Source organism: Numida meleagris, chromosome 2 (genome assembly GCF_002078875.1).
Source record: "Numida meleagris isolate 19003 breed g44 Domestic line chromosome 2, NumMel1.0, whole genome shotgun sequence".
Taxonomy (NCBI): Eukaryota; Metazoa; Chordata; class Aves; order Galliformes; family Numididae; genus Numida; species Numida meleagris.
This window is the reverse complement of record NC_034410.1, coordinates 24,439,022-24,466,800: the sequence shown is the minus strand read 5'-3', so window position 1 is coordinate 24,466,800 and position 27,779 is coordinate 24,439,022. Positions and strand designations below refer to the sequence as shown.

Genomic DNA, 27,779 nt, shown 5'->3' with positions numbered 1-27,779 from the left:
CCCTCCCTTCTTCCCTCCCTCCCTTCCTCCCTCCCTTCCTTCCTCCCTCCCTTCCTTCCTCCCTTCCTTTTTTTTTTTCTTCCTTCCTTATTCTCTCTTCAAGAGAAAATATCTGCTTGGCCAAAGAATTCATTAATAAAACTATATAAATATTGGTTATAGTCTGCCCAGTTACAGGATGGAAAACTTAGGTGTATGTATGTGTGCATGCTGCATTTCTATTAGTGACCAAACAATAAAAAGAGCTTTACTCAGAAGTAGGATTCCTTAAATTATACTTTTTAAAGGATTCCTATCTCCAAATGCTGTAAGAGTCATGCTTCTCTGCAGATCAGTCACAGACTTCAGTAAAGACTGTCTGTGTTTCTCCCTGCCATGTGAATACATATCTTTGAAATATCTGAAGGTGGTAGCATGTGTCTTTCCCATTCTTAGGCCAACTTTGCCTGTCTCATGGCCTGTAAAGACCAACTCTGTAAACTACCAGCAGATATGAACAGTAGTTAAGTAGTTAAGTCTCAGTAGCTCTGGTAGAGCAAAGACATCTGTCCTCTGAATGCTAAAAGGGAGAGTAGGGATGCCTTCAAGGGTATGAATGGCAGCTGAAGGGGTTGTGAAGGGTTGAGCAGGGGGTTCAGCAGAACAGACTTTCAACACAAATGCATCAAAATATGTTAGTCCTGAACTGACACACAGATGTAATGGGTTGGCTAGACTCAAATAGTCTTTTCAGGCTTCCTGGGAATAACAATGACTGTTGCTCAGTACACAATAGAAATACTGCGAATTTGAGAAAATATAACAGAAACAGAGAGATTAATAACTACTGCTGAAATTCTCTTTATGGAAGAACATAACTACTACTTCTTTAGGACAACAACTGACATGCTATATACTTCTTCTTGTACCAGGGACCTCCAGGACCAGCAGGCCCTCCAGGACCAGCAGGCCCAAGCAGTGTGGGAGATCCTGGACCGAAGGTACTAGTACAATGGTAGTACATGCATCTGGTTAGTAGACAATGTAGACAAATATCCTACGAAGTGCATTAAATTAAGATGACAAAATGCTGCAATTTCATCTCCCACTTTGCTTTTCGGTTAAAAGAAAAGCTTGCAATAGATTTTTCTACCTTGTTAGATGCAAACCAGTTCTTGCTTTATCTCTTCAGATTTTCCATACACCCAAAGAATCAGAGTGTTTTTATGTGCTGGAATTTCCATGTGGAAGTCAGAATCCAATGCAGGCAGAATATTGCTTAGTAATTACTCAACGTCTTTTTTCTATGGCAACAAAAACTGCAAGGCTCCAAACAGATAAGGAGAAATAGTGATTACAGGTGAAACAGTGATGTATTTTTGAAGTTCTGTCTATTGATTCCCAAGAGAAGACTATAGATCTCAAATGAAAATGAATATCATTTATAGGAAAAACTTGATGGCACAAAACAAACACACAAACAAGCAAAAGGAAACAATAGAGAGATTAGAAATACAGCACTGAAACACTTCCAAGTTTGGTTTTTTTTTTTTTATCATAAAACACAAAATAGCTAAAGTGTTACAAGCTCTAAGCAGTGTGTAATTGGTCTAAAAAGTCACATTGCAGCTACTATGCTATAAAACCTTGGAAAAAAGAGACTTGTGACTAAAATCATATTAGAAATTGCTTTATGGTGTCCTGCAGCGTGGTTTAATTAATGATTTCCTTATTAGATGTGAAATAGGAAATACAGAGCATGTTGTAGTAGAAAGCAAAATAAACATCACCCAATTTTTTTCCCAAACAGAACTTTCAACTTCAGTTCTCAGAACATGAAAGTTCCCATCAAAAATAAACAATAACAATAATGTCTTAAAAACATATCCACAGTGAAGGAAAAACTGAAGGCCATTCATCCTTAGAATGAGCAATGGCCTGATAATAGGGACCTGAGACACCTGGATTTGTGCTTCTGTTTGTAGCTACCACTTACCAATACAAGACATTCCACCTGGAGTAATACAGAGCATGGCACACACCAAGACTGAAGAACATAATTTCAATTATGGTAGTCAGTATTGACTTACAGAAAATAGATAGCACTAAACTAATTAGATATTTTATGTGAGATTTTTTTTTCCAAATTAAGATTTTAGACTTGATATAATACAGTCTTACAAGTTATTCTTCTTGTAACTGCCAAATAACATTTCATTTAAACCCTAGAATATTGTAGAAAATTATTAAGGCAGTTATTGCATAGAAATGTAACTTATGGCTACAGAGTGTCTAGGGACATCTTTAAATCTGGAATTCTCCTTTGCCTCCCAAATACATAATTCTGGAGAGCGGTATTTCCTCCAGAAAAATAAATGTGAAGGTCATGTCAGGTAATCAGATAAGATGATCTCTCACTATGATAACCTTGGCTGAAAGACTAAAAAACCCAGAAATTTAAAACAAAACTTATTTGGGAATATAGGGATTTAATGAAAGGAAATTTGAGTTAAACAAATTTAAAATGCAAATAAAAGGGTTTTTGTTTATTTCTTTGCTTGCTTGCATTTAAGTGAAACAAAACCACCACAATAATTGCAGTGTTATTTCCCAGTGGAGAATTTTTACATCACTGGCATTTTTACATCAACATTTGTGGTTATGTTTCTGAAAAGTATCAGAAATATGCACAGCATACAGAAATAAATGAAAGAAAATCATGGTGCTTAACTAATATGAAAAATCAAAAAGTGACTAACTGGTCACTTTTGTTCTTATAATCATTAATCCATGTAATTGTTGGGTCAAACAGTTATTTGGCTGTATAATTATTATGAAAGTTCCAAACCAGTTCATGACTGGTAGAAATACAACATGGTATCATAAAATGGATTAGATGAAAAGAGGAAAAAGCTGTAAAATAAAAGGAAATCTATTTTGTGTGTGTGTGTGCTGGAAGAAACAGGATCTAGTCTTTCTTTAACAAATGTTCTTAAACCATTGTAAGTCTCCTGACAACCAGATATATCTTTGAATAAACCATACGTTACCTATTATAATACACACAGTTTCTACTTTCAGTTCTAAGTAGTATAAACCATTGTCAATTGAAGTGCATTGTGCATGTTCTTTTATAAAATGTCATATTGTCAGACTAGTCAGTCACTTCTCCACCCAGGAACAACTTAAGAATTGTTTCCATCCCTACAGATGTGTAAGTTGAAGTATATTAATGGTACTAGTAAATGAGGTTTATTGGTAGTTTCTTCTTGTGGATAAATGGAGAAATATTACCAGTGTTCTGTTAATTGAACATTGCTAATTAATAATAAATTTGGCAATAGGGAACTACTTCAACCTGAATTTGACTGAGCAAAAGTGAAATTGTTAACTGTGACAAATACAAAGCTGTTACAGTTTAATAGTATTTGATTATGACAGAAGTAGAATAATGGAATATCTAGTAATGGGAACTCCTACCCTAACTCATTATCTATAAAGAAGCCAGCAAAAGATTAGGCAAAGGCAAACTGATAAATTGGTATCACTGTTCTCTTGTGTTTTCTGGCAATTTCACATCAAATCAGTGCTGTCATGTAAATGAAAAGTATCTTTCTCATTTCCACGGAGTCATCTACATTATCACATAAATTGGCAGAATTAAGCTAATAGAACATGGCTTCCTTGGATGACAAGGACTGTGTATTATACAGCCAAAAGAGCAAGAACCTGCAATCAGTCTAGCTCAGGCAAGAAGTACATGCAAACAGACTTCTTGGGTGATCTACATGAGTGTTTTAGGCTAGACTGGAAATGCACTGTTGAAGTGAATCTCTGAGTAGTCCCAGTTCACTGTGTTTTGGTTTCTGAAGCAAGAAAGATATACATGGCCACACAACATAAGGAATGTATTTGCTTCAGATGAGACTGAACTAGATGTTCTGAGCTGGAAGCACGCTTACTGTGCTTCTTTGGTCAGTCTACAGGACCTGGATAGGCAGGTCCTTCACATTGCATGTCATGTAAACTTCAGGCCTGTCCCTGCTCACTGCAGATGTACTGCTATTAAGCATGTGGCAATGCCTGTTGATAGATTCATAGCATTAGAAGTTGCCCGTTGAGTAGATGTTTCTTCTCATAATAGCCAGTCTTGGGATATGTTGAGAAAGTGCGTATCCATGGGATGTGGAGAAGTGACATCTTGTTCCAGGAGAAGCTGCATTACAGAGAACCCTATAGAAGTAACTCTCTTTGCAGATAATGTGAAACACATAATAAGAGCAAACCATATTCAAATCAGATTTTGTTTAAAAAGTCTAGTCTAGGTCTACAGGTTTCATTATGTTGCAGCATTACATTGCCAATCAAATCTAGATGTTCAGAGTACTGCTTATTTAGCAGCCTGTCAGAAGTTAAAAGCATGCCTTATCTAGATAGTCGCATTTGTAATGTCGTTCTGTGCAGCCTCATTAAACTTGGTGGAGAGCACAGTGAAAAAAAGAAACAAAGAATACAAAGAGCTCTTCGCCCTCCCTTCAGTTTTCTGCTCCTGTTTGCTTATACAAAACTTGAAATCCTTAATGTCTATAGAACTTCCCTGTACCAAATGTTCCACAAAGGAAAATAATTCACCTGAATTGTGAAAATCCCCCTATAAGTCAGTTCATAAAATGGCTGATCTTATGTTCGCTGGCTCTCATCCTTTCCATGTTAAAAAAAATAACACCAACAATCTCAGAATATAAAAAGAACATTTATTTGATAAAAGATACCTGTAAGTTTACTCACTAGTCATTTTGAAATGCCTTTGAGTATCATTACATAAGAATGTTCCATTCAGCTGAATCAGAGTTCTGTTCTCCCCGCTCTCAGAAACGGCTCACATATGTGCACACTGCAAGATAGGAATTTTATATATCAGAGGTCAAATTTACATGAAAACAAAACTGGAACATGTGGAATGCATTCAATCTGGGCAGCACACTATTTTCGACAGCATTTAAACAGGGGCAGATAATGTCAGAGTATAATAAAAAAATGATATATGAGATTATTGCCAAGTAGGAGATAGGTTACAGACATTCAAGAATAAGAGCACAGCACCAAATATAAAGAAGGTTTCATTCTGAATAATCACATAACAGAAGGATTATTAAAACCCCTAGCACAGCAGGAACATTTGGGATGGATCCATTTGCAATGTAAATAACTCCTGCAGCTTGAGGCATCTCTATTTGAACTAAAATGAGGAAGGCAGAGATGCAATGTCTTTTTTCCTAAATTTTCATATCAACTATCTCTCACTAAAGAGAGTCTTGCAGTGTCTATTGTGTATTTCAATACCAAATATATGTCTTACAGTAAATGAGATACGTATTCTTGGAAGCCAAAATTTATTTTTCATGTGAGCATTAGGTCATTTAATGAGCTTTCTTGATCAAATGATAATAAATAAGCATTGGAGTCCTGTACTTTTGTTGTCACAGAATCATAGAGAGACTTGTGTTGGAAGAAATCTTAAAGGTCATCTGATTTCAACACCTCTGCCACGGGCAGGGCTGCCACCCACAGACGAGGCTGCCCAGGGCCCCATCCAACTGGGCCTTGAAACCTCCAGGGATGGGACATCCACACCTTCTCTGGGCTACCTGTTCTACCTTTTGAGTAAAAAGTTTCTTCCTAACATCTAACCTAAATCTCCCCTTTTAGTTTAAAACTATTCCCCCTTGTCCTATCACATCACTAAAAGATGGACTCTCTCCTGTTTATAAGCTCTCTTTATGTACTGGAAGGCCGTAATGATATCTTCCTGGAGCCTTCTCCTCTCCAGGCTGACCAACGCCACGTCCTTCAGCCTTTCTTCATGAGAGGTGCTCCACCCCTCTGATCATCTTTGTGGTCCTTTGGACTCTCTCCAACAGCTCCGTGTTTTTCTTGTGCTAGGGGGCCCAGGCCTGGCCACAATGCTCCAGGTGGGTCCTCATGAGGACAAAGTAGAGGGGGACAATCACCTCCCTCACCCTGGTGGCCTCTCCTCTTTTGATGCAGCCCAGGACACTGTTGGCATCTGGGCTGCAAGAGCACACTGTTAGCTCATGTCAAGCTTTTCATCCCCCAGGACTCCCAAGGCTTTCTTGGCAGGGTTGCTGTCAGTGAGTTCCTCTCCTAGTCTGTACATGTATCAGGGATTATCCTGACCCAAGTGCAACACCTTGCAACACCTTGCACTCGGCTTTATTGAATATCATTAGGTTCGCATGGGTCCACAACTCTCATTTGCCCAGGTCTCTTTGGATGTCATCCCTTCCTTCTATTGTATCAACTGCACCACTCGGCTTAGTGTCTCAGTAGTCCTGACTCAGCTTTTTATTTTCTTATTTCAGTGATGTTTTTCTAGTTCACTGATGGTGATTAGCTTGTCTACAAGCACAGTACAGGAAATAAATTAGAGCTCATCAAAGAGCAGTACTAATCCTTTTTGAAATGAATTCCCTGGAGAACAGCTTAGTGTCACACCTTAGGAAAAAAAACTGTTCCCTTTTGCAACTTATAAAGCTCTCTAAGCCAAGAAATACAAAAACTTTGAGAATTACTATAAAGCTCTACAAAACAGCTTTTCAGTGAGACATCTGGTATTAACTAAGCATGTGAGGCTAAAATGTGATCCTTCACCTGCATTGACCCTGTGTAAGAATGTATTACTCATGGGAGGAAGAGAGACAAAACTTCACGACATTCTTGTGCTTTTTTTGGTCAGGGCTGATCTAAGAGTAGGTTGCAGCTACAACAAACTGGAACACTGAAAACTGTTTATCTGCTCCATAACTTCCCTTCACAATGGCTTACAGACTGCTTCATTGTTCACAGCAGCCCAGAATCTCTTAAAAACTGTCTGTTTAACTACCTCATAGCTTTGATGCCTCTGGCAGGTTTCAGAAGCTTGAGAGGGAAACCTTTGGCTAATCTGTGCTTCATCTGCTTAGGACTGTTTCATACAAGGACACTGAGAATCAATAATTTTTCACTCGATAACAGATGAAACTTGAAAGGAAGGTGGCTACGTTTGCCTAGTCTCGTAGTATTTGCTAGCAACACAACAATCTCAAGCGAATGGTAGGAATATATTTCGCGGGAGGAACTGATAAACCACGGAGGTTTCAGGATCAGGAATATCTACCATTCATCTCACTGTAGAGGGGCACCTCCCAGCACCATTTGTCAGGTTTAAGTGCTACAATCTTTAAGTGCTTAAGATCATAATCTTTTAATGTTTACAGATAGAATTTGCCCCCAAACAAAACAAAATTTCAAGGACATTGCCGATGTCTTTGCTCTTGATGTTAGCAGGGAAGGTGTGAGAGAAAAGTGTCATGTCATCATAGGAAGAACACCTCTCATCCTTAAAAAAAAAAAAAAAAAAAAAAAAAAAGTAGCCTTCTCTTCAGCTCCCTTTTCCAAACCTGACCAGATCAAACCAACAAATAAATGCCCCTCTTTGATCAAATCTGAGGGAGAAATTCCCTCCTGACTAATCTGGAAAGGAGCTTAACCCTCACACTCAGAGTTTGACACATCAACTTAAAGCCAAGAGTGTCCACGTACCGTACCTATATGCCAACTCAAGTTGGCCAATGTCCAGTGCTTTGGAAGAAAGAGGAACTGAAAATAAATTCAGTAGCAAAATACTACATCAAGAAGGAAAGCATTATAAGCTTAATCTAAGCCTTGGTCTTTGGATTCAGGATTACCACCTCTCCAAATCCCTCAAAACGGAGCTAAGGCCCTAATGTATTAACATAAATAGTGCATGCCAGAACTTAGCATGGGAGCTTCGTTGCCACATACAAAACACAGAGATTGGAGTGATCTGTCACTGGAGATTGAATTTGGGGCACTTCACCTAAAAAGCAGTCATTAAGATGTGAAAGCTGCACAAATCCTCATGGAAATTAAAAGAAGTCAGTAAAAGATTCTGGACTTCTGTCTCCTTCCTTTTTAATCAGTATGTTATGTTCTTTCTTTTTACCTGTCACAAATGATGAAATGTCATGTGTGATCTTTGTGATTTGTACTTGTGCTTTTCTTCTGGTTAGAATGCTCCCTCTGCAGGCATATCAATTTCTAGTGCTTTTCCTAGTGAGAAAGCAAATAGAATGAAGACTGCCATCAATGAACATTTTTATTTTGTCAAGAAATACCATCTCTTCTTGACACTGTTGTTAGTATACTGGATGATCGATAGCTTATCAGAACATTTCCGCCTTTTGCATTTGCCTGCACAGATATAATTTAAGGACATTTGAGGTTGAGAATTTTCTGCATCCATAACTTAACAATTACACATTTGTTTTTTTTTCTTTTCAAACAGATGAGAGTTTTCTAATGAAAATATGCTGATTGTGTGCCTATTCATTTGTACAGTTACAGACTGTGGGAAAAAATACTGCCTCTCACGTCCCCGTGCCTCCCCCCAACCAGTAATGTGCCCCATCCCCTATCTCCTTCCACTGGGATTGTCTGCAGCACACAGGGCAGCACGGTGCTCAGAATTGCTCACATTCCCACTGGCCTGCCAGCTACCGCCTTGGGTTTTCTTGCCCATTAGGGGATGAACCCCTCTGTTTTTTTCCTCACTAAAGTATAAACTGGGGGAAAAAAGGTATAAATTGAATTTAATCTATAAAACAACCGTTTATAATGTTTATTTGCTTTCTTTTTGAAGCTCAATTGTTTGGCTAACTGCTCTGTAAGTAGTAAATGGTAAATTACTGATGCTATTATGACTACTTTCAGGGAGACCGTGGACTGATTGGCTACCCTGGGCCCCCAGGACCAAGGGGAATCGGAATGTTTGGTCCCAAGGTTGGTAGTACATCATCTGGAAGCTTTCTGCTTTTTTGTAATGCTGGCTGCCAGACTCTCCAGTCTCTCTGACACTAGAATAACTCCTTCAGTTACTGATTTACATTGGTGCCACTGCAGGAGAAATCAAGCTTTAAAGCATGGGGATTGACCATACATTTCTACTTCCTGGATTAGGAAGGAGTACTGCCTGAAAACGGTGTTTGCAGCTAAACTTTATGAGATCACAGCTTTAGATTTCCCAGAGCTAATAAATGAGTTAAATGACACATTTATTCCTTTTGCATCTATCGTATTTCCAAGATATACTTTTGTGGGTGAAAATATGTTAAATGTGGATTTTATGTTTGCATTTTTTGCTCAATGAAATTGAATCCCATTAGCTTCATTTGTAAAACCATTAGGAATGAAACATAAAGCCAAAAAATTGATTCTATAAGGACACAGCATGTAACATCTGGACAACTTTTAATTTCCTCCACTGAAATGAATGACAATTCAGAAAGGAAAAACCTGCTGCTAAAAAAGATAATTCAGTTCATGCCTGTATTTCTTTATCATGGATGTATCCATTAATTATTTTTACAAAGTCAGTGGAGAAAACATTGGATTTCTGTGTATATTTCTCCACATTAAGTTAAAAACATGTATGTCTTTGTAACTTCTATAATTTCTTTAGCAGAGACGGGACAACAGAAATCTCCATGGCTGTTTTGAATAAACTGGTGTCTGAGTGGAGAAATGTTATTACCAACCTGATACAAAAATGCAGTGAAGCAATAGGGCATGAATGTTTTCTCAGGATGTACATATGATTTGCATTGCTTTGTAAAAGCTATAGCAATTTCAGAACCTCGGTAGATCATAGAGACACAGGAAATTTAAAAAGAGTAAGTTTGGTAAGAATCAGTTTAGAATGGGTCTCAAAGACCACAAAATGTGTGACAATATATACTGCTCAGCCCAAAGCCTTCAAGAATGAAAAATACGTTCTCTGTGTGGAAATGACACTTTGTTTTCAGGGCTGAGGACCTTCTTATATCATCTAGTTCTCAAGATAAGATTTTTAGAACAACAATGTTTAGTATGAACCCCTGCTGATATAAACATAGTTTAACAGTATTTTTTACAGGAGATTCTGTCAAAGCGTGTGGCAAAATTTTGTCCACAGATGCACAGAAGGACTTTACCTGTTTTTTACTGTAGCCAATAAATCAGCAGGTGTTGCTTTGGCTATTGCCTCCCCCTCTTCCACTTAGGATTTTGTGAATGAGTGGTGCTCCCAGAGACTGTGGCACCGTAGTTACTTGAAATATACATATATGCAGTGTGTAAGAGCTGACATGTCTAGCTTTTGCTCTCCTGCTTGCCTCTGTATGCAGTGATTGCACAAAGCTGTTGGATAAAGTTGGCTTCTGTTGGTTTCTACCCAGGAAAAAAAATGGGAAAACCATTGCACTGTTTCATGGGCATATTTTATTCTTTAATTGTTTTCTGCTTAACTGTTCCTTGGCTTTCCTGGGAATTTGCCAAGTATAACTACTGAAGCCTACAGTGTGAAACCTTAAACCACAGAAGGATCAGAAGTAGAGTCTTCAAAAAGGTTTTACCCGTGCTTGCAGTGAATTTGAAATGACTTCTTTAGTGTTACCAGGAATAGAATTTATCTCCTAATTCTTCTTTTTTTTGCTGCACTGGCTGTAATAGGGTACTATGGGACGGAAAGGCTTGCCTGGTCCCCGTGGTCCTCCTGGCATCAGCATACAGGGAGATAAGGTAATCCAGTTTAATATAGTATGTGTCCAGTTTCTTCTTATATCTGTCTCCCTGGAAGTTTCATTTTTTTTTTTCTTCCTCTGTATATTCTGTTTGCTACTGAGTCACTGAACTCTTGCAAATATTCTTTGTGAATTGTTCAGGAAGTGTGTAAAATTTACTTTAACTGTTGACTTTCATTACTGCTGGCACCTGACTGCTCTCCTATTATTCTTATTGCTACAGATATATTTAACCCACCTCATCCCTGTCACATCTCATTGACTTATTAGATTTAGAGCACTGTCCAAAGAAAACATTTGGAGTTTGCTTTTGATGCCCTTATGTAAAGACAGTAACAGAGAGCTACTTTGTTTTTCCAGAATAAGACAAACAGCTTGTAACTATAGGAATATAAAAGAAATTAGCCAATCTCCAACATACTCTTCATCAGGTCGTTACTAGCCTAGTTCCAGCAGTGATCAAAACGTGTCTCCTTATAAGGAGAAATGCAAACATGGTAACATATTCTCAACATTGAAATTTAATGAAATGCCTTGTCGTAAGTATGTGGAAACAAATTACTAAAACTGAAGGCTCTAGTGGAGAAAAAAATGTTTCTCCTATTTTTCTTAAATCAATGCTTAATGTTGAGCATGTGATTGAATATTTCCCTGGATCAGGAGATGAGCTCTGCTCTGCAACTCTCAAGTTCTAAATCACCAGTAATTCAGTAAGAGGAGCACTATTTCAGCTGGGTTAAAACAGATGTCTCGCTATACTGCAGTAGGCTGTAGAAAATGAAGCCGCTATGGAATCTGTTGGCAAAATTGGTTTTCCTTGCAAAATACTGACATGCTAAAATTAAAAAAATCATAAACGTTTACGTTGTTGCCAAATGTTTCACAGGAGAATCTTTCTTTTATTCAGGGTGGAATTGTTTCGTACAAGCTTTACCAGGAAAGCACTTATTCCTGACTTTGTTTTCATCAGTACTTACTCCAACTCCAGCTTCAATGTCTTCCATAATAATGTTAATCATTTCCCTTTTTATACAAGCAGAGAGCACTTTCCTTCTTCACTGTGTTTTATAGCATAAGAACATACTTTGCCACATTCTTCGTTTTCTCATCTTTTCTCATTATTATACAACTCTCTTCAACAGATTCTGATTTATCATGTTTCGAGACTTTCCTAGACAGAGATCTGTCTGTGGTTAGAGTCATCTGACTGTCTGAACCTTTGGTTTTGATCTATTTGCAGCTTTCTTCTATTTTAGTGATTATCAGTGACCGCAAAGATACTAGGTATTCTAATGTGATGGCATAAGTAACTTCTCTTCTTCCTTTCTTTGCTGAATATAGGAAGCCTATTTGCTCTATTCTTGAGGAAAACAGAAATGTTTATGTTATCTCTGTATGGTTAATTGTATAGGAAAACTATTTCCTGCTTGGCTTTAATAGACATTTTTCTTGTGTTCTCATAACCTAATACCTGGGATATTTCTTTGTTAATTTCATGGGTATGGAGGTTAGTTATAAAAGCACAATTGCCATTCTGAGCAAAAATGTTTCATGACTCAATCTGATGCAGGAAAAAATATATTGATCACTGTGTATTTTTTCTGTTCCTGAAGAAAAATAAAAGTCAAAATATTTTCATTGGCCACCAGATAGATACACAAATACACACGTACACAGACACATGGAGCTTTGGATGGTAGTAATGGCACTGCTATGAATAATATCTGTCAATACCTGCTTCCTCCATTCACTGGCACTTGTTGAACATCTATTTCTATCATCTGTGCTTCTGTCTCCTCACAACCATGCTAAGCTTCGTACTTTTTGGCCACTCTTCATCAGCTTAAAGCTACTATACTCCTCGATTTGAACTATCAATATTACTGCAAATATATTTTGTATATACATAGAGCCCTATGGGCATATGGTAAGAATGGAATGTCAAAAATGAGATGGGTTTTGAGTAACTTTACGCTAATATCAGCATCCATTGGTCTTTTTTGTGTGCTTGGTTTCCTTTCAAAACCACAGTCTAGACATTCTCAGGTCAGCACTCAGAGAATGACATTTTAACATAAAAGCTAGTTATTGATCAGTGATCTACCAGGATATTAGGATCAAGGATCAGTGGGTCCTTTTTTATATAAATACTGCTTTGGTTTTTAGGGTAAGACTGATGGACAATTTTGAGTTCAATTTTGTACATACACTGAGCCGGTAAAACGACAAATATTTAAAAATTTATACAGTATAGTTCTTGCTTTGTTCCTAAATATTTTCTTATGGTATCTATGACAAATCCATTCTGTTGATGATTGATTACACAAGTAGAGGAAGGGGGATTTGGTTCTGCAGTTGACATTTAAAGGATAAAACTCACATGTGCCTGTGATTAATGTCGGCTGTATAGGTATGACTTTTTCAGAAAAGTAGGTCTCGTTCAATGTTGTTGCCTGAACACCATCCTAACAGTGTCAAATGACATCAATAAATCTATAGTTTTCTTAGATCTGACATTTATTGTTAGTGACAGACCACTGGAATACAAAGCAGATTCTAATTCTGGTTCATATGGATGTACTCTGTAAGAGGTTAATCAGGCAGTTCTATGACGACTAGTTAGGAAGAACAGTCTGTCCCTGTGCTGGACAGCAAGCACTGAAACAGGCTGGCATGCTATTTTGCTGTATTTAAATGTCATTTGCATTAATAACCTATATAGAGGACCTAGGAAGAACAATCCTGCTGAAAAGTAGCTTAGAGTAAGTTAAATAGTCTCTGTACGTTACTGTAACAATGCCAACTAAACTCCCTTATGCATTCCATTGTCTTATTAATATTTCCTATTTCTAGGAAATCCCATTTTTTTTTCCTAGTGCATTAGCTATGTAATTTGCTGCAGCACAGTTTATTTTCCAGTATCCAACATCTACATAACAGTGCCTGTTTTCTGTGGCTGTAAGTGGGGAAATGGGAGAGTTCTTCTTCCAGAGGCAAGAAGCTAACAATTAGCAGGTCAGTGGTATGTAGTCCTGATGAGGAGCAGAGGTTTCCAGCTCCCTGTGTTGCATCCAGTGGATCTGAGAGGCTCCCACAGGGCAGGGCCCTTCAGGCAGTGCCTTTGGTAAGATGTGTTGGAGTGTGGTAGGTGCCTTTGACTAGTACAAGGCAAAACCATAACTCACCTGTGTGCAATCAGAAGCTCCCACTTCAGCAGATTCTCAGTGAAATCTGGAGTTTGAACAGGAAAAAACACCCACTGACTTTGACTCCTAGTATACTGCCTCTTCTAGGAAGATGCATCTCATTGTCTGACTAAATGTGAACTTTCAGCTCATGAGAGCCAATCATGGGAAGAGAAATTGTCTGACTTGGTTGTGCACCATGTAGCTGCTTCTCCACCTGCAGAAATCCGTAATTCCCTTATCCAGTCCAGCAGAAATGATCAGTCCACCAGTCCACCAAAATCACTAGTATACCTACTGTGAAAGCTGGAGTCTTGATAAATGTGTATTTCTCTGTCCACTATGAGCAGTATAGCCACTTTAGTTCTGAACACCTATAGAAGTATGAGTACAGGATGTGTTAGTGAGACAGTCTCCTGACTGAAAAATATAACTTACTAGGCTTGTACTGCTCTATGCAGATATGCCTCAGCTATGTTTAGTGCAGGCAATAGCTGATCTCGCTGATATTCTGTAGAGCTGGTTTTTATATTTGTACAGGGCACTGCTGTTATGCTGCCAGTGTGAATTTTGGTGAAGAATTTATGTGTCAGGGAATCTAATTCTCTCTAGCTATGTTTACAATGTATACAGTATTTGATCTGAAAAAGTTATTTGCTTTATCCTGCTAAAGAAAAGAGGACAATTTCTGGAACCCACATGCTGTGAAGGATTTTCTGTACTTATTTTATAACAGTTGTGGTTTTTAACGTGCTATGTACTCATACTGCTAGCATGAACATGCTTTTCAAGTCTCTGTGTGCACAGCAGGACATACAGAACAATCCTTAAAAGCAAATTTGAACTTTGTAGCCAGACTGATACTGTCTTTTGAAGTGTCAGCAGAATGGTGTTCTCTCCACATTGTGAAAAGCAGAGATCTCGTTTACTTAAGATCAGAAAAATCAAGTCAACCCTGAAGAGATCGTGTGTGTGCGCCTAGAGAGCCTTTGTGTTGGACCTCGTTTTTCCACTTGTAGGATGGATGAATAACTGTCTGAACCTGACTGTGTGAAACTCATTACTTTTGTCTTTCATCTGTCAGTGCAATGTCAATATTTTATTTAATTAAACAGGAATATAGTCTTCATTGTGTACTTTATCAAAGTTTTACGTACACTATGATTCATACTCAGTTGTTTATTTCTCCAGACTCAGAGCACTCCTATCTTGAAAATTGAACATTTTATTTCCTAATACAAGTATCTGGCTTTATCTATGATGCAGGATGTCATAAACTGAATAGATATAGCATGGGTTTTGCCTTAATTTTTTATTAAACTTACTTTTCATATTCTGTTTAGGGAGAAAAAGGAAATCAAGGTTTACATGGGCCAAAGGGCTCCATAGGAGTTGGCATTCCTGGACCAAAGGTAAATCCTTGCAGTAAGGAAAAAAAAAAGGTTATATTTTCTTTGTTGGTTATTTGATGTGATAGGACTTTGAAGATAAATAAAAGGCAAATAAACTGCCTTATACAGTTGGCAAGGTAAGTGCTTACTACTTATTGTCAGCTTTGGAGTCTATGAAAATCCGAACCGTCACTAAGGATCAGGCTCTGAAGTAATATTTAGAATGAGCTCTTACCTCTTAGCAGGAAAATAATACAGTCAAATCAGGAATTCTGTTATATTCATATAGTTTTTCGGCATTAGAAAATCAAAATGTCTGTTTATTTGCCAGGCTTTTACTAAAAATCTCTCCAAATACTCAATTTTGCTATTTGCTATTAAAAAAGCAGATTTGTCACAAATGAATAGTTTACTTCAGTAGGAATTTCATTTACCTGATTTCTACTGGACATGTCAAATAGCAAACAGATCTGTTTTTAGGATATCTGTGTGGATGAAATTACTGGCATCACCACAGTCAGTAGATTATATTTGCTGTCCCTTATGCTGACATTAATTCTGATGAGGTTAGATAGAATTCACAGGCAAATAATGGCAACTAATACTGTTTGCTGGATATTATGATTTCATGAAAATAGACCAAGTGTCTTCCAAGAGCTCACATACTGAAGTTTGATTTCCTTAACATTGTGGAGGAGCCATACAATTTTCAGGTTTGAATAAGATCAGAAACAGACTCAGGGAGTCAAAAGGGTTCCACAGAATTGACAGCAATCATCATGGCAAACGCTGTATCAGAGGAGGGTATCAAAGTGATTCCATTGTCTGGGTAGCAATGAGGAATAATATCAAAATGGGCTTCATCTTCTTGAAGACATTTCTAATTAAGATCCAGAATCCTTTTCATAGTATGTTTCATACCTGCATTAGCTGAAATGCAGTAAAGTTGAACCCTTTCTCTTTTAGGAAATCAGAAAGTCTAGTCACTTGAACAAAACAATGAAGAATTTGTTTCTAAATATGAAACTATGTATTTTCCAATGTATGTAACAATCCAGGCATCTCTTCTCTTTGCACACTCCCAGTATTTCATGTGGGTTCTGCACGAAGCTGGTGTGAGTTTCAGTACATTGGCCGATTTCAAGCAACTAAGTCTCTCCATAGATTTGCATTAACATTGTCCAGTTTAGAATTCAAGAAAATCAAAGAAGGGTAAAAATTATATAATCTCATAATCAGCGTAAATTTATCTTCCCCCTTGCTCATAGAAATTTCTTGAAGATATTTATATTGCCAGTCTTGCTTTCTCCAAGATGCTCTGCTTTCAGATGTTCTCTTCATAATACCTACAAGGTGAACCAGCCACAATAAAAAGCTCAGAAATTTAATCTTAAAAACTAGTTGAGCCACAACTCCAACTCTTACTACCAACAAAACTGGAGTTGTAGATTGGGTTTAAAGAGACTGTTTTAAATTAGGGAGACTATGGAGATAAAGGTGATCCAGGAAGCAAAGGTGCCAAAGGAGAGATGGGAGACCCAGGACCTCCAGGACCAAAGGTAAAAGACATTTTACATCACTTCATTTTACACAGCAGAAATTAAACAAACTTGGCTTTTGTTAATTATCTTACTCTACACATTTTAGGGAGCTTGGGGAAGAAAAGGTGAACCTGGTCTTTCAGTAAGTATGTAAATGAATTAATTTAAATGTTAGAAATTTATTTTGGAAAATGCTTATACTTTTTGTGATTTTAAACAAGGTTGGTTTAGGAACATTGCATTCCCTGCATTTCTGTAGGTAAATAAGTTGATAAATTTCAGCAATCTTAAAACACACAGCAGATTAATTCATACTCTTTTTTTTTCAGAGAGAAGAAGTCATAAGACTTATCAATGAAATATGTGGTAAGCATTCCAGTATGGGGAAAAAAAAAAACAGCTCTAGTAAAATAAACTGAATTTATGTTGCCTGAATGGATATTTCCTCTGCATGTTTGTGTGTAAGAATACAACTTATGTGAAAAATGTTCACTGTGTTGCCAGAGCAATACCGGAAGTAGTTCAGTCCATCTCTGTTTATACTTCTCAGTTCTGATGACTTTAAAATCATATGGAATAATTAATTGAGCTTTGACTGTAAATCTGATGTTAGAGTTCAATTCACTTTTATAATTGGAAGGTGGTTTCTCATAAAATGTCTGAAATGGTTGTTCTTCTAGGTTGCGGTATCAGATGTAAAGTAACACCGCTGGAACTAGTATTTGTCATTGACAGTTCAGAAAGTGTCGGACCAGACAACTTCAATGTTACCAAAACTTTTATGAAAACAGTCATTGACGAGGTTTCAGCCAACCACGCTACAACTCGCATTGGCGTTATCAACTACAGCCATAAAGTGGAGTTGGTATCTTCTCTAGAGAAATACACAACCAAAGAATCTCTGAAATCTGCTGTTGATAAAATGCACTACTTAGGAGAAGGCACGTACACAGCTTCTGCCATTAAAAAAGCCATTAACCTATTTCAGGCAGCACGCCCAGCAGTAAGAAAAGTTGCTGTGGTAGTAACAGATGGACAAGCAGACACTCGTGACGAAGTGCACCTGGATACGATAGTAAGGGAAGCACATGCTGCAAATATTGAGATATTTGTCATTGGAATTGCTCAAGAAACTGATCCTCATTATGAAAACTTTCTGAAAGAAATGCATCTCATTGCAACAGACCCTGATGAAGAACATTTTTACCGGATAGAGGACTTCAAGACACTCTCAGGTAAAAGAAACTGTGTAGGCGAATATTTGAAATAAGCCAATAGCAGAGTTTGGCCTTTCCCCTAGCAAGGCAAGGCAGCCCATACATGTTCAATCAAAGGCAGCTTATGCCTGTCTTTTGGATGCAGCTCAGTTATCAGTGTCCCTTGTTCTTTAGCCAAATGAAACTTCTGGCAAACTTTTACCTCTTGTAGAAACAATAAAAAACAATGAACAGTGATTTTCAGAGTTGAGGCCTTCTTTGGGGCACTCCTCTTTGCTGAGAGCTTGTATCAGCTCACAGTGCTTTTGTGTAGGGCCACAGATTCAGCCCCAAAAGAAGTGGCTTTCCTTCCGTCTTGGCACACCATCTCTGTCTCTTTCTCTCTTTCATATATGGCTGTTGGTGGTAATTTGTCAGGCTGGCAGTCCCTTCACCATCTTTTATGAATACTCTTGTTTTCTTCTGAAAGCCATAGGGAATTCTACGCTTTCATCCTATTCTAGAGAAGAGGTGGTGGAGGAATATCAACAAGGGGATGAGGTCTGCTTTAGTATGCATTATTCATTTCGAAGAGGCTTGAAAAATCCTGTGGCCACATCTGGAATCAGAGGGAAAAAAAAAAACAGCAGAAACCTGTAATGACCAGTGGAAGAAACGAACATTGGTTTAAACTAACTGCCGTCTAACCCTATAAACTATATTTATCCTGAGCATAAACTCATTTTGCTGCACTGAGCCTGTGGATGGGCTTAAGTTAATGCGTTTAAGGCATTAACGATGAGAACAGAATCCGCACTAATGTTCTAGTGCCAGCTAGGATTAAAATTACGGCTCTGGCTCTGGCTCCAGCATTCAATATAAAAGTATTCCCAGTCACTGATTTTTTTTTATTTTTGTGAGAATAAATAGGATGTGTAACTCAGTTTATCTTTTTACTTTTTACAGATAAACACATTCTTTCCATCACCCTGTTTTTCTCTCTAGACTGTTGAGCTATAACTTATACTTAAAATGGGTTGGGGTATTTTTATCTTTTGTTTCTGAAAAGAACTAGAGGTCCTTAAAATCAATTAGTTCTGAGAGTGCATTTTTTTATTCATTCCAGTTTGAGTTTTGATACAACTTCAGAAGACTTCAGGCTCTGGGCAGCCTGGTCTAGTGGTTGGTGACCCTGCCGATGGCAGGGGGGTTGAAACTAGATGATCTTTGAGGTGAGATGATCTTTCAACCCAGGCCATTCTATGATTCTATGAAGACTGTCTTTCACATGTCACTGTCATTATGTGTTGTGGTTAATGGTGCACTAAAAGCTTGTGGATAATCATTGTGACTTTTCTTTATTACTCTTAATAAATTTTGTTCATGCTTTCAGCTCTTGCAGGCAAACTCATCACAAAAATCTGTGATAATGTGTCTGAAATTTACAGTAGAAAAGAAAATGTTCTATCTCCACCTCCAAGTCCAGAACCTGAAATGCCTAATGAAGTTACTAAAGCTCAATTACCTCAAGTGACGACTTCAGAGACTTCAGTGCCCCGTAAAGAAGGAATCAGTTACCCAGTAAGTTACTGAGTGTTTTTAAAAGATGCACCTCTTTGTTGACATTCATATGCTATTTATTACACCATTTGCCATTACATTATTACACCAATCTTTTAATATATGGGTAATGTCTCACCATAAGTGAGACTTGTTTAAAACAGTTTACAGAAAAAAGAGGGCAATACCTTGTAATTTTTGTAATGAATACCGGCAGTCTTTGTATTTTTGTATTTCTGATTCACTTGAAAAGTGAGTTGGAAATATTTCAGATGTGTGCCTACGCAGACAGATAGTGTGCAAGGCATTTATTTATGTGATTGTTAGTGCAAAGTTGCTTGTCACGGTGATGCTCTGTAAGTGTTATTAAGCTTTCAGCTTTTCTTGCTGGACTGTATTTCTAGGACTCCTTGCTCACACTACTCTTTACGCTCCAGTTTTAATTTCTCCTGTCCTGTGTTAGGGTTCTGTTCTCAGACATGGTGTTGCTGTACAGACAGAAAGGACAGGTGTTTTTTCAGTGCAGTAGCTAAATGTTTTATGCAGGTGTGTATCAACTTCATTCTCTTAACAGGTCTTTGGTATTTTTCAGTCACTGTGTTAGAATCAGAGTAGGACATTTGTCACCTTTACAGTATTTCAACACTAGCACTCTAAGGTGTTTTAATTGCTTTGCCTAAAAATAGCTGATGATAAACATGGAACTGATGCTTGCCCCCATAATGTGCTGAAATAACTTCTGAAATATTTGCTGTATAATCCTCTGTAGCTGTGTGGAATGGATATTGTAGACCACCGTACCGACATTTAAACATCAAGTGAATTGAATATTGTATATAGATTGGAGTAAATTAAATATTACTGATTTATGGTGGAGGAGTCAGTGAACTCCTCCATTATTAACCAATACTAACCCTTTGGATTATTGTATATGTAATATCATTGGTAATCACATAGTTGAACTTCACTTCCAAAATTCAGTTTAATTTCTCTGAATGACAGTTCCCTCAGACAGTGTAAATGATGTAGGTTTGGGCCTTGTAATACCTGCTGATTCTATCAGTGTGACACAGAGGGTTAGCTTTGGTACTCTGCATCGTTAAGGAAAATAATAGGGAAAATAAATGTAAGCCTGGTTTTATAGATGCTGGCATTTATATAATTTATTATAAGGACCACAGATATAAATAGTTCTAACTATGCTCACATGCTTGCATCTGACTGGCTTTGGTTGGTTATAGCTGAATCCTAATAATTTAATTACCATCACGATCTTTTTGCAGATCTGCAAAATGCAATGCACAAAGGATTGGATGAACTGTCTATTTACATTTCATTTGGACTTTGAGTTTCAGAGTACCAGTGGCTAAAAGGGGTTTTCTTAAACTGACCGACATGTCAGTACAGCCCTGTAAATGGGAAGTTGTTAAATATAGTATCAAGTTTCTTCCTTCCTGCTCTCAGTAGATAATGAGATGTATGGGATAAATGCAGTCATTTGTACCATACTGTACTAAGAAACAAGCAGAGCTTCTTGAATGTAGTAAAACACTAGAGAGGCACATTTTCAGATAATAAACTTCACCTGAAGACATCTGTTGCCTTCTTAACATTTTGGTCAAGGAAACTCTAAAATTCTGATAATTAGCAAGTGGATGTTAGGCAGCTAGAAACATGAAAAAGAGTGCTTTGTCACTTGGTTCAAGACAGCAAGCATGCACCTATGAGACAATCGTAGCATTAGGATGTGGTTCCCTCAACTCAAGATTTGCAAATTTTGCTGCATTCAAGGGATTGCACATTTAAAAAGATCTTTGGAGGAGCATGATGAATCTGTTTTCCTATCAATAACATAAGAAGTATCCCGTTTCTCTTGCCTGCCTTTTTCCATTCCTTGACAGACTTGATTTCAGCTCTTTTCCAGTGAGTGTAATAGATGTCTAAAAACACCATCTGACCCCATAATTCCTTGCCTTTTTAATTTATACTACAAACTAAGCACTGACTGAGATCTTACTGCAATGGAACTAATTCAGCTTAGTGACTGAATGGAAGGCATTACTTTATCTTCTTATTTAGCTCTCAATGTCAGAAAATGCATTTGTTAAAATCATGGTCCCTTACTGAGGAATCACTAGAACGAGGTCTGAAGCCACCTGCCATTATTGCTAAATAATGTGTCTAAAAAATACCATTACTTTCCTATATAATTCTCTCATCCTTTTTCTCTTCACATCTGAGCTCAGACAGAATGTTAACAGATTTTGACTCCTTTTGCAGCATAGTCCACCACAGACAAGATATACTGAGCCACTGCCATCTGCTCAGGACCATACTGTGACCACCTCTGTTCACAGAGAATCGAGATTCCCTCCACTTTCCAGCATAGATGAAACCAGACTTCAGAGTCCATTTATCAACCCTTTGCTTAATGTAACTGCTGCTAAAGATCTCCACATAACAACACTGCAACCACAGGTAGCAAAACCTCAAAAAGGTACGTTACTGTCGTCAGAATACGGGATAGCAAATCTGTACCAAAATCAACCAACCAAAAATCCCTACTCCCTCCTTCATCTAGTTACTAGATTTTATCATCTTCTGTTGTTCTGGGTGTTTTGGCTGCAGCCACCATACTCAGAGCCAGAGTTTCAAACTTAGATGACGACCCTTATGTATCAATTGTGCTTAGGTATTTAAATGCCCGTTTGAGTCTTGCATCAGAATTTAGGTATCCTGATTTCAAACCAGTCATGTGTTTGTTTAGATCTGTTCATATATCTCATTAATTGAAATGGAATTTGGCTGCAAATCTGAGATGTGTATATATTCCAGGCATTGAGAAGAAGGAGAAAAGGATGCTCTAAACAAATAATGCCCTTTTAGGATAATGTAACTGATACCCAGAATCCAAGCTAACTTTTACAGATATGCTTTCAGATCCCAGGTGCTTGGAACCTCTGAAACCAGGTGATTGTCGGAACTATGTGGTGAAATGGTATTATGACAACAATGCCAATTCTTGTGGCCAGTTCTGGTATGGAGGTTGTAATGGTACCAACAATAGATTTGAAACAGAAGAAGAATGTCGAAGAACCTGTATTGAAAAATAAGTAAGTTTTCTCTCTATCAGGTTCTCCTCCTTCAAGCACTTCTTTTCCAGGCTAAAAAAAATATAATTCTTAATTGTCTCCAACACTATTCATACATATCATAGCATGTTTTGTACCTTTGATCAGTTTTTATTCCTTTCTGAGATGGTGGGAGCAGAATTGCACTTTGTGGTCATGAATTTATACAGTGACACAGTAGTTTTCTACTTTGCTCTTTATTCTTTATCTTACACTTTCTCATGTTGTATTTGTTTTGTTTTGTTTTTGTTTTTTACTACTACTGAGCATTGAGGTGATGTATTCATAGATCATCATTCCAAGACCTCATTTTTAGGATTAGCTGAAAAGCCATCATTTTTTACATGGATTTAGGATCATTTTTCTCCTATGTACTATTTCACATTCTTCAAAACTCACTTTTCCTTTTCCACTCACAGCTTATTCAGTCAACATCACGGTGTTCTTCTGCAATTTCTTGCAGTCATCCCTTTTCTTTTCTACTCTAGAGAAAGACAATATTGTCACAGACTTGGTCATCTCACTTTTTATTCCTTTTGCTAGATCGCTTACAACCATTTTGAGTAGGACAGACCATTGTAGCATGCATCCTCCAGTGCCTTCTTTCCGCGAGCCATTTATGCCCCTTCCTTTTCACTGCTTCTAAATCAGAAGACTGTTCCTCTTAATCCAGTATAACTTACCTTTGGTGAGAGACTTTATCTTTTAGAAATCCGGACAGACTTATTCACTGCCTTAAGTCCACGTGCTCATTAAGTGATGTGTGGACTTCAAAGAGCTTGCTTATCCATAGTGCTTAACTTCCTTTACCAAAGCCATTTAGCTCCTTCCCAACAGACTGTATTAAGTTCTATATTTCATCCTTCAGTACAGGAAAAATTGATTGAACTACAGCATATTTCTTTCTGAACACTTCAAGAAAACTAATTGATTCCTCATTCTTCTAGAAATTACTGCCATTTGGAGTTTTTAAAGCAAGAAGTTCATGTGTATTAAGGAAGAAATGTCTGAGAAGAATCTAAAATGATGTGTGAACATGAATATATTACCACGCTCCACTGCCTTCCCCACTGTGGAATTCACATTCATTAGATTCCTGCATAGCATTTGTTATCTATAACACCATAGCAATAACCTTATTGCACATACACATGCATGGGAACATACCTTTTCCCTTCAAATTGATATAAATTTGGTAATACTACATGTGGCAAGGATAAGATTGTATTTTCAGGATTAAAATACTGGAAGTGTTGACACAGCATTTAATGACAGAGGTCTCTTATTCTCTCAGAAGAATAAAATGGGCTCTAGTTTTAAACATGAGTAAGTAGCTTCTGAAATTAGCACACTTATTACAGCGTTTAGTGTCATAATTTAAGGTTTTCACTAATTAGTCTACCTCTTGTGAATGCAGATGCCACAGCTAAAAGTAATTAGAGAGGAGGGGTTTCCCATTAAAGCACATTTATATTAACACCAGCATAACCTTTTCACTTAACAGGGTGGTACTTTCATTTGGAATTACATTAATACCAGGATTCTTCATGTTCTTTATGGCTAGTAAGCAAATCTCGGTTTCTCAGGGCCTCTATGTTTAAATATATATGTATTTCACTCTGATAAATGCTATTAAGTAAAAAAGGAGAGAGAACTGAAAAATGCATGTAAATGTTTACATACATCCTTTCTACTTTTAACTATAATCCTAGTGAACTATCATTAAAACTGAGCATTATGAGTCTGCAATTAAAATGGAAAGCAACATCCAATAACGAGTCTGGCATTCTTATTCTTTTGTGGACAAAAAAAACCACCTATTACCTATATACAAAGTCTGAACAGATCTTGATATGTTTAAACAATGCTTGCATATTTTTTTCCCCAGGTGACCAAAAGATAGCATATACCATGCAAAATGGACTTGTTTACAGCAAATAGGTTACTAACTTTACTCTGTGAAATGAAGTGCTTAAAGTTTAAAAGTTTTAAAGGCTTTTTTTCTAAAAATGTTGTTAGTGAGCTTCAAATTAGGAAACTGACAATAGCCTCCAAAAATCCTGCTGTTTTTATACTCAGAACTAATATGATGGTCACTCCAGAAGAAAAACCACCATGAGGGCACAATTAATCTTGGCTGGATAAGAAGCACTGGAACACAAGGACAATACGTTGTGCTGTGTACTCTGTAGAAGCCTGAAAATGAAGGGATTCGGTGCTATAGAACAAAATCAAACTGTTGAAATCAAGAATTATTCTCCTTTTACAGAAGGAAGTCAGAACTAAAATTTGACGCAACTTCATATAAGTCTGGTTGTTCGTTAGTTTCATCAGAAAAATAAATAGCTTCAATATATACTACAAAGGATACGAAATGTCTCTTGTACAGGCTTTGTACAGAGCTGGGAATAATCAGTAAGTCAAACAAAAGGTTTCAAGCTAGTAAACTTTCTACTAGTGCTGCAAAAAGATCATGGAAGGATCAAGCTACTGCTCAGAAATACAGCTCATGCAATAACACCAAGAATATCTGTGTGCTGGGGAATTCAATAGCTAACAGACGTCCAAATAAATTCAGCACGACAGAAATAAACACAGAGTGTGAGGAAATGAAAGAACAAGAAGGTTAGACCACAGTAATGTTTTCCAATTGGCTGAAAAGGAGGATTCAAAACTTAATACTAAAGTGTAATATCAACATACTATCAAACTTGGAAGACACATTGAGAGACTTTTTTCTCGGCTATGTCTCAAATTCAGTGTCCAGAATTCAGTTTAGTTTGATGACAAAAGCAATGTAAGAAATACTAAAACAGGTAAGCAGTGCAAACCTTTTTAACAACAAGATTAACACAAAATATGATCCTCACAAGAAAAGAAATCTTCTGAAGGAAAAATAAAGTAATCAAATTACAAAATCAACACCAATCCCGAAAGGACCTTTACCCCAAAGCAACCTGGGGCCAGTAAGGGTAACTCCTACGCTTCAGTAGGAATAATTCATTGCCCTGATATAAGCAAGTTATTTAAGTTGAGGAAGCATTAAGTTGAAGACAGGACTTAGAAAACCAGTAATATAGATAGGTCAGTGTATGTAGGGACAGACACATATCCAGATAAGGATATAGAGAAAAGAATTGTTCATCCAGAAGGAAAAAAAAATAAAAATTGCACAGTTAAATTCTACTATAGATTACCATACAGATGGCTGTAAAATGTGAGTGCAGCAAGCGCCAAGACACATTTCATATCACACTTGCCAGAAATATTTTAGGGTTAGCTGCTCCTGGAAACCCACAGCCCACTGGAACTGCAAGACTGGATGCTCAAGCTGTGATAACTAAGCGTGCTGTTGTGTGGTCCAAGATCATCCAAGAATGCGCAAGAAGCTGTCTCATCATTATTTGAACAAAGGCATTTATGTCAGCACTGTGTGCTGTGCCCTCACCCAGCTGTGCATCCCCAGTGCTGTCTGGAGTGAATAGACCAGGAGAGGGCACCTGTGGCAAACGCCTGTTGCTGTATTCTCAAACTGTATGAATTCCTAGAACACCATCGCTAATTGAGGCATTACCTTCTCCAGGTATTTACGTCACGGGTTATTTTTAAAAGCAAGAATAGTTTTATCATGAAATCCTTAAATCCTGTTTATAGCCAACTGCTATAAACCTGAACAGCTAGAAATGGCTAAGAGTAACAGACTTGTTTTTTCCTGATCATCATGAGGTGAATTCTATTTCAGATTTCTATGCTTCCGACAGTTTGGAAAAACAAAGAAAAGAAAATCTGTTAACAAGAAAATAGCACCCTACCTGCTGATAGGACAACAGCAGCAGCTTTTCTCTTTGAGAAACTGTGCTGTTGTCTTGCTAACCACTATCAAATTGAATCCATAGAATCATAGAACGATTAAGGTTGGAAAAGACCACTAGGACCATGACCTAGTCCAACCACCAACCCATCCCCACCACACCCACTGACCACGTCCCTCAGTGCCACATCTACCCTTCCTTGAACACTTCCAGAGATGGTGACTCCACCACCTCCCTGGCCAGCCTGTTCCAGTGCATCACCATTCTTTTGGAGAATAAATTTTTCCCAATACCTTCAGTTGCTACCTGTCCCTAGGGCCCATTCAGCTTGGTTAATGGCGCTGCCTGCTCACCAGCCATCCTGCTGCACTCCTCCATTTCTTCTACATCTTCAGATTTCCTCTGAGTTACTTTAAATTGACTGAAGATGTGTGATATTTCCTGGATTGCAGTTTTGAACATTCTCAGGAAACCAACTACCATGTTTCCTCCTTTGGGAGTGGCTCTCAAAGCTCCTTGGGGGAAAAACAAACAAAGACGACCACTTCAGTAATAGTGTGACCATGACTGGCAGGCCTCTCTTAATTGCAGCATTCCTGCACTTCTTCCTAGTGCCTTTCCTAGTGGTCTCTGCACACCCATCTGCACACCCTTCCCAGAGCTCACCGAGGCACATGGCTCCCAGCACAGAACTGCCATAGGATGGTTCCTCGAACATCTTGTGTGGCCATTTGCAGAAGAACACATCAACATTTAAACAAGAGGTATAAAATGATCAGATCTGGATTTTCTTTTGAGATACTTGGATGGCAAATCATAAAGCTACTGGCAAAGCTGGAGAACTTGGACCATTGCTTGATGCCTTTGCTAAGCACTTCCATCACTAACATGGAACCACCTAGCACACTGAAAAATCTTGAAATCATAGAATACTCCGCAAAATTAGATTATTTTCTTCAGTTTATGTTCAGATACACTTTTGGTGTGCAAATCAAGGGAGAAAGGAGCTTCAGGAGCAATGAGCATTGCACAAGTAGCAGCAAGCAGCTTCGGTTTCTTCTTTAATACAAAGAATAGGAAAGTAAGATTATTATACATCAGTCTAAAAAGAAGGCTATTTATTAATTGATGTCTCTAAATCAACATGAATAGAGCAGCCAGGTAATCTCACCAGGGAAGCTAAACAGAAACTTTGCATTTTGATTCCTACAGAGAACCAAAAAGAATTAAAAATGGCATCTACAAGAAGGCATAATGCACACTGTGCCTCAACTTCTGAAAAGGCCGTTGCCCTATGGCTCTATGCACTGAATTCTCAGCAAAATCTACACCTAAAAATGTGTG

The 27,779-nt window shown here is 37.7% G+C and overlaps 1 protein-coding gene across 3 annotated transcripts in view; it reads left to right on the top strand.

The window, feature by feature from the left end:
• Positions 1-24,483, top strand: part of COL28A1 (collagen type XXVIII alpha 1 chain) — a 71,930-nt gene extending 47,447 nt beyond the window's left edge. For 2 of the 3 annotated variants that reach the window (XM_021388204.1, XM_021388203.1), the window contains exons 25-36: positions 912-980; positions 8,773-8,841; positions 10,549-10,617; positions 15,148-15,216; positions 16,674-16,754; positions 16,843-16,878; positions 17,066-17,102; positions 17,417-17,971; positions 19,326-19,513; positions 21,773-21,989; positions 22,433-22,605; positions 23,571-24,483. In XM_021388204.1, the coding sequence (XP_021243879.1) occupies positions 912-980; positions 8,773-8,841; positions 10,549-10,617; positions 15,148-15,216; positions 16,674-16,754; positions 16,843-16,878; positions 17,066-17,102; positions 17,417-17,971; positions 19,326-19,513; positions 21,773-21,989; positions 22,433-22,605 (1,563 nt within the window). In that variant the 3' untranslated portion in view covers positions 23,571-24,483. The remainder of the gene's footprint in view (positions 1-911; positions 981-8,772; positions 8,842-10,548; positions 10,618-15,147; positions 15,217-16,673; positions 16,755-16,842; positions 16,879-17,065; positions 17,103-17,416; positions 17,972-19,325; positions 19,514-21,772; positions 21,990-22,432; positions 22,606-23,570) is intronic. The other variant, XM_021388205.1, reaches the window with a different exon arrangement.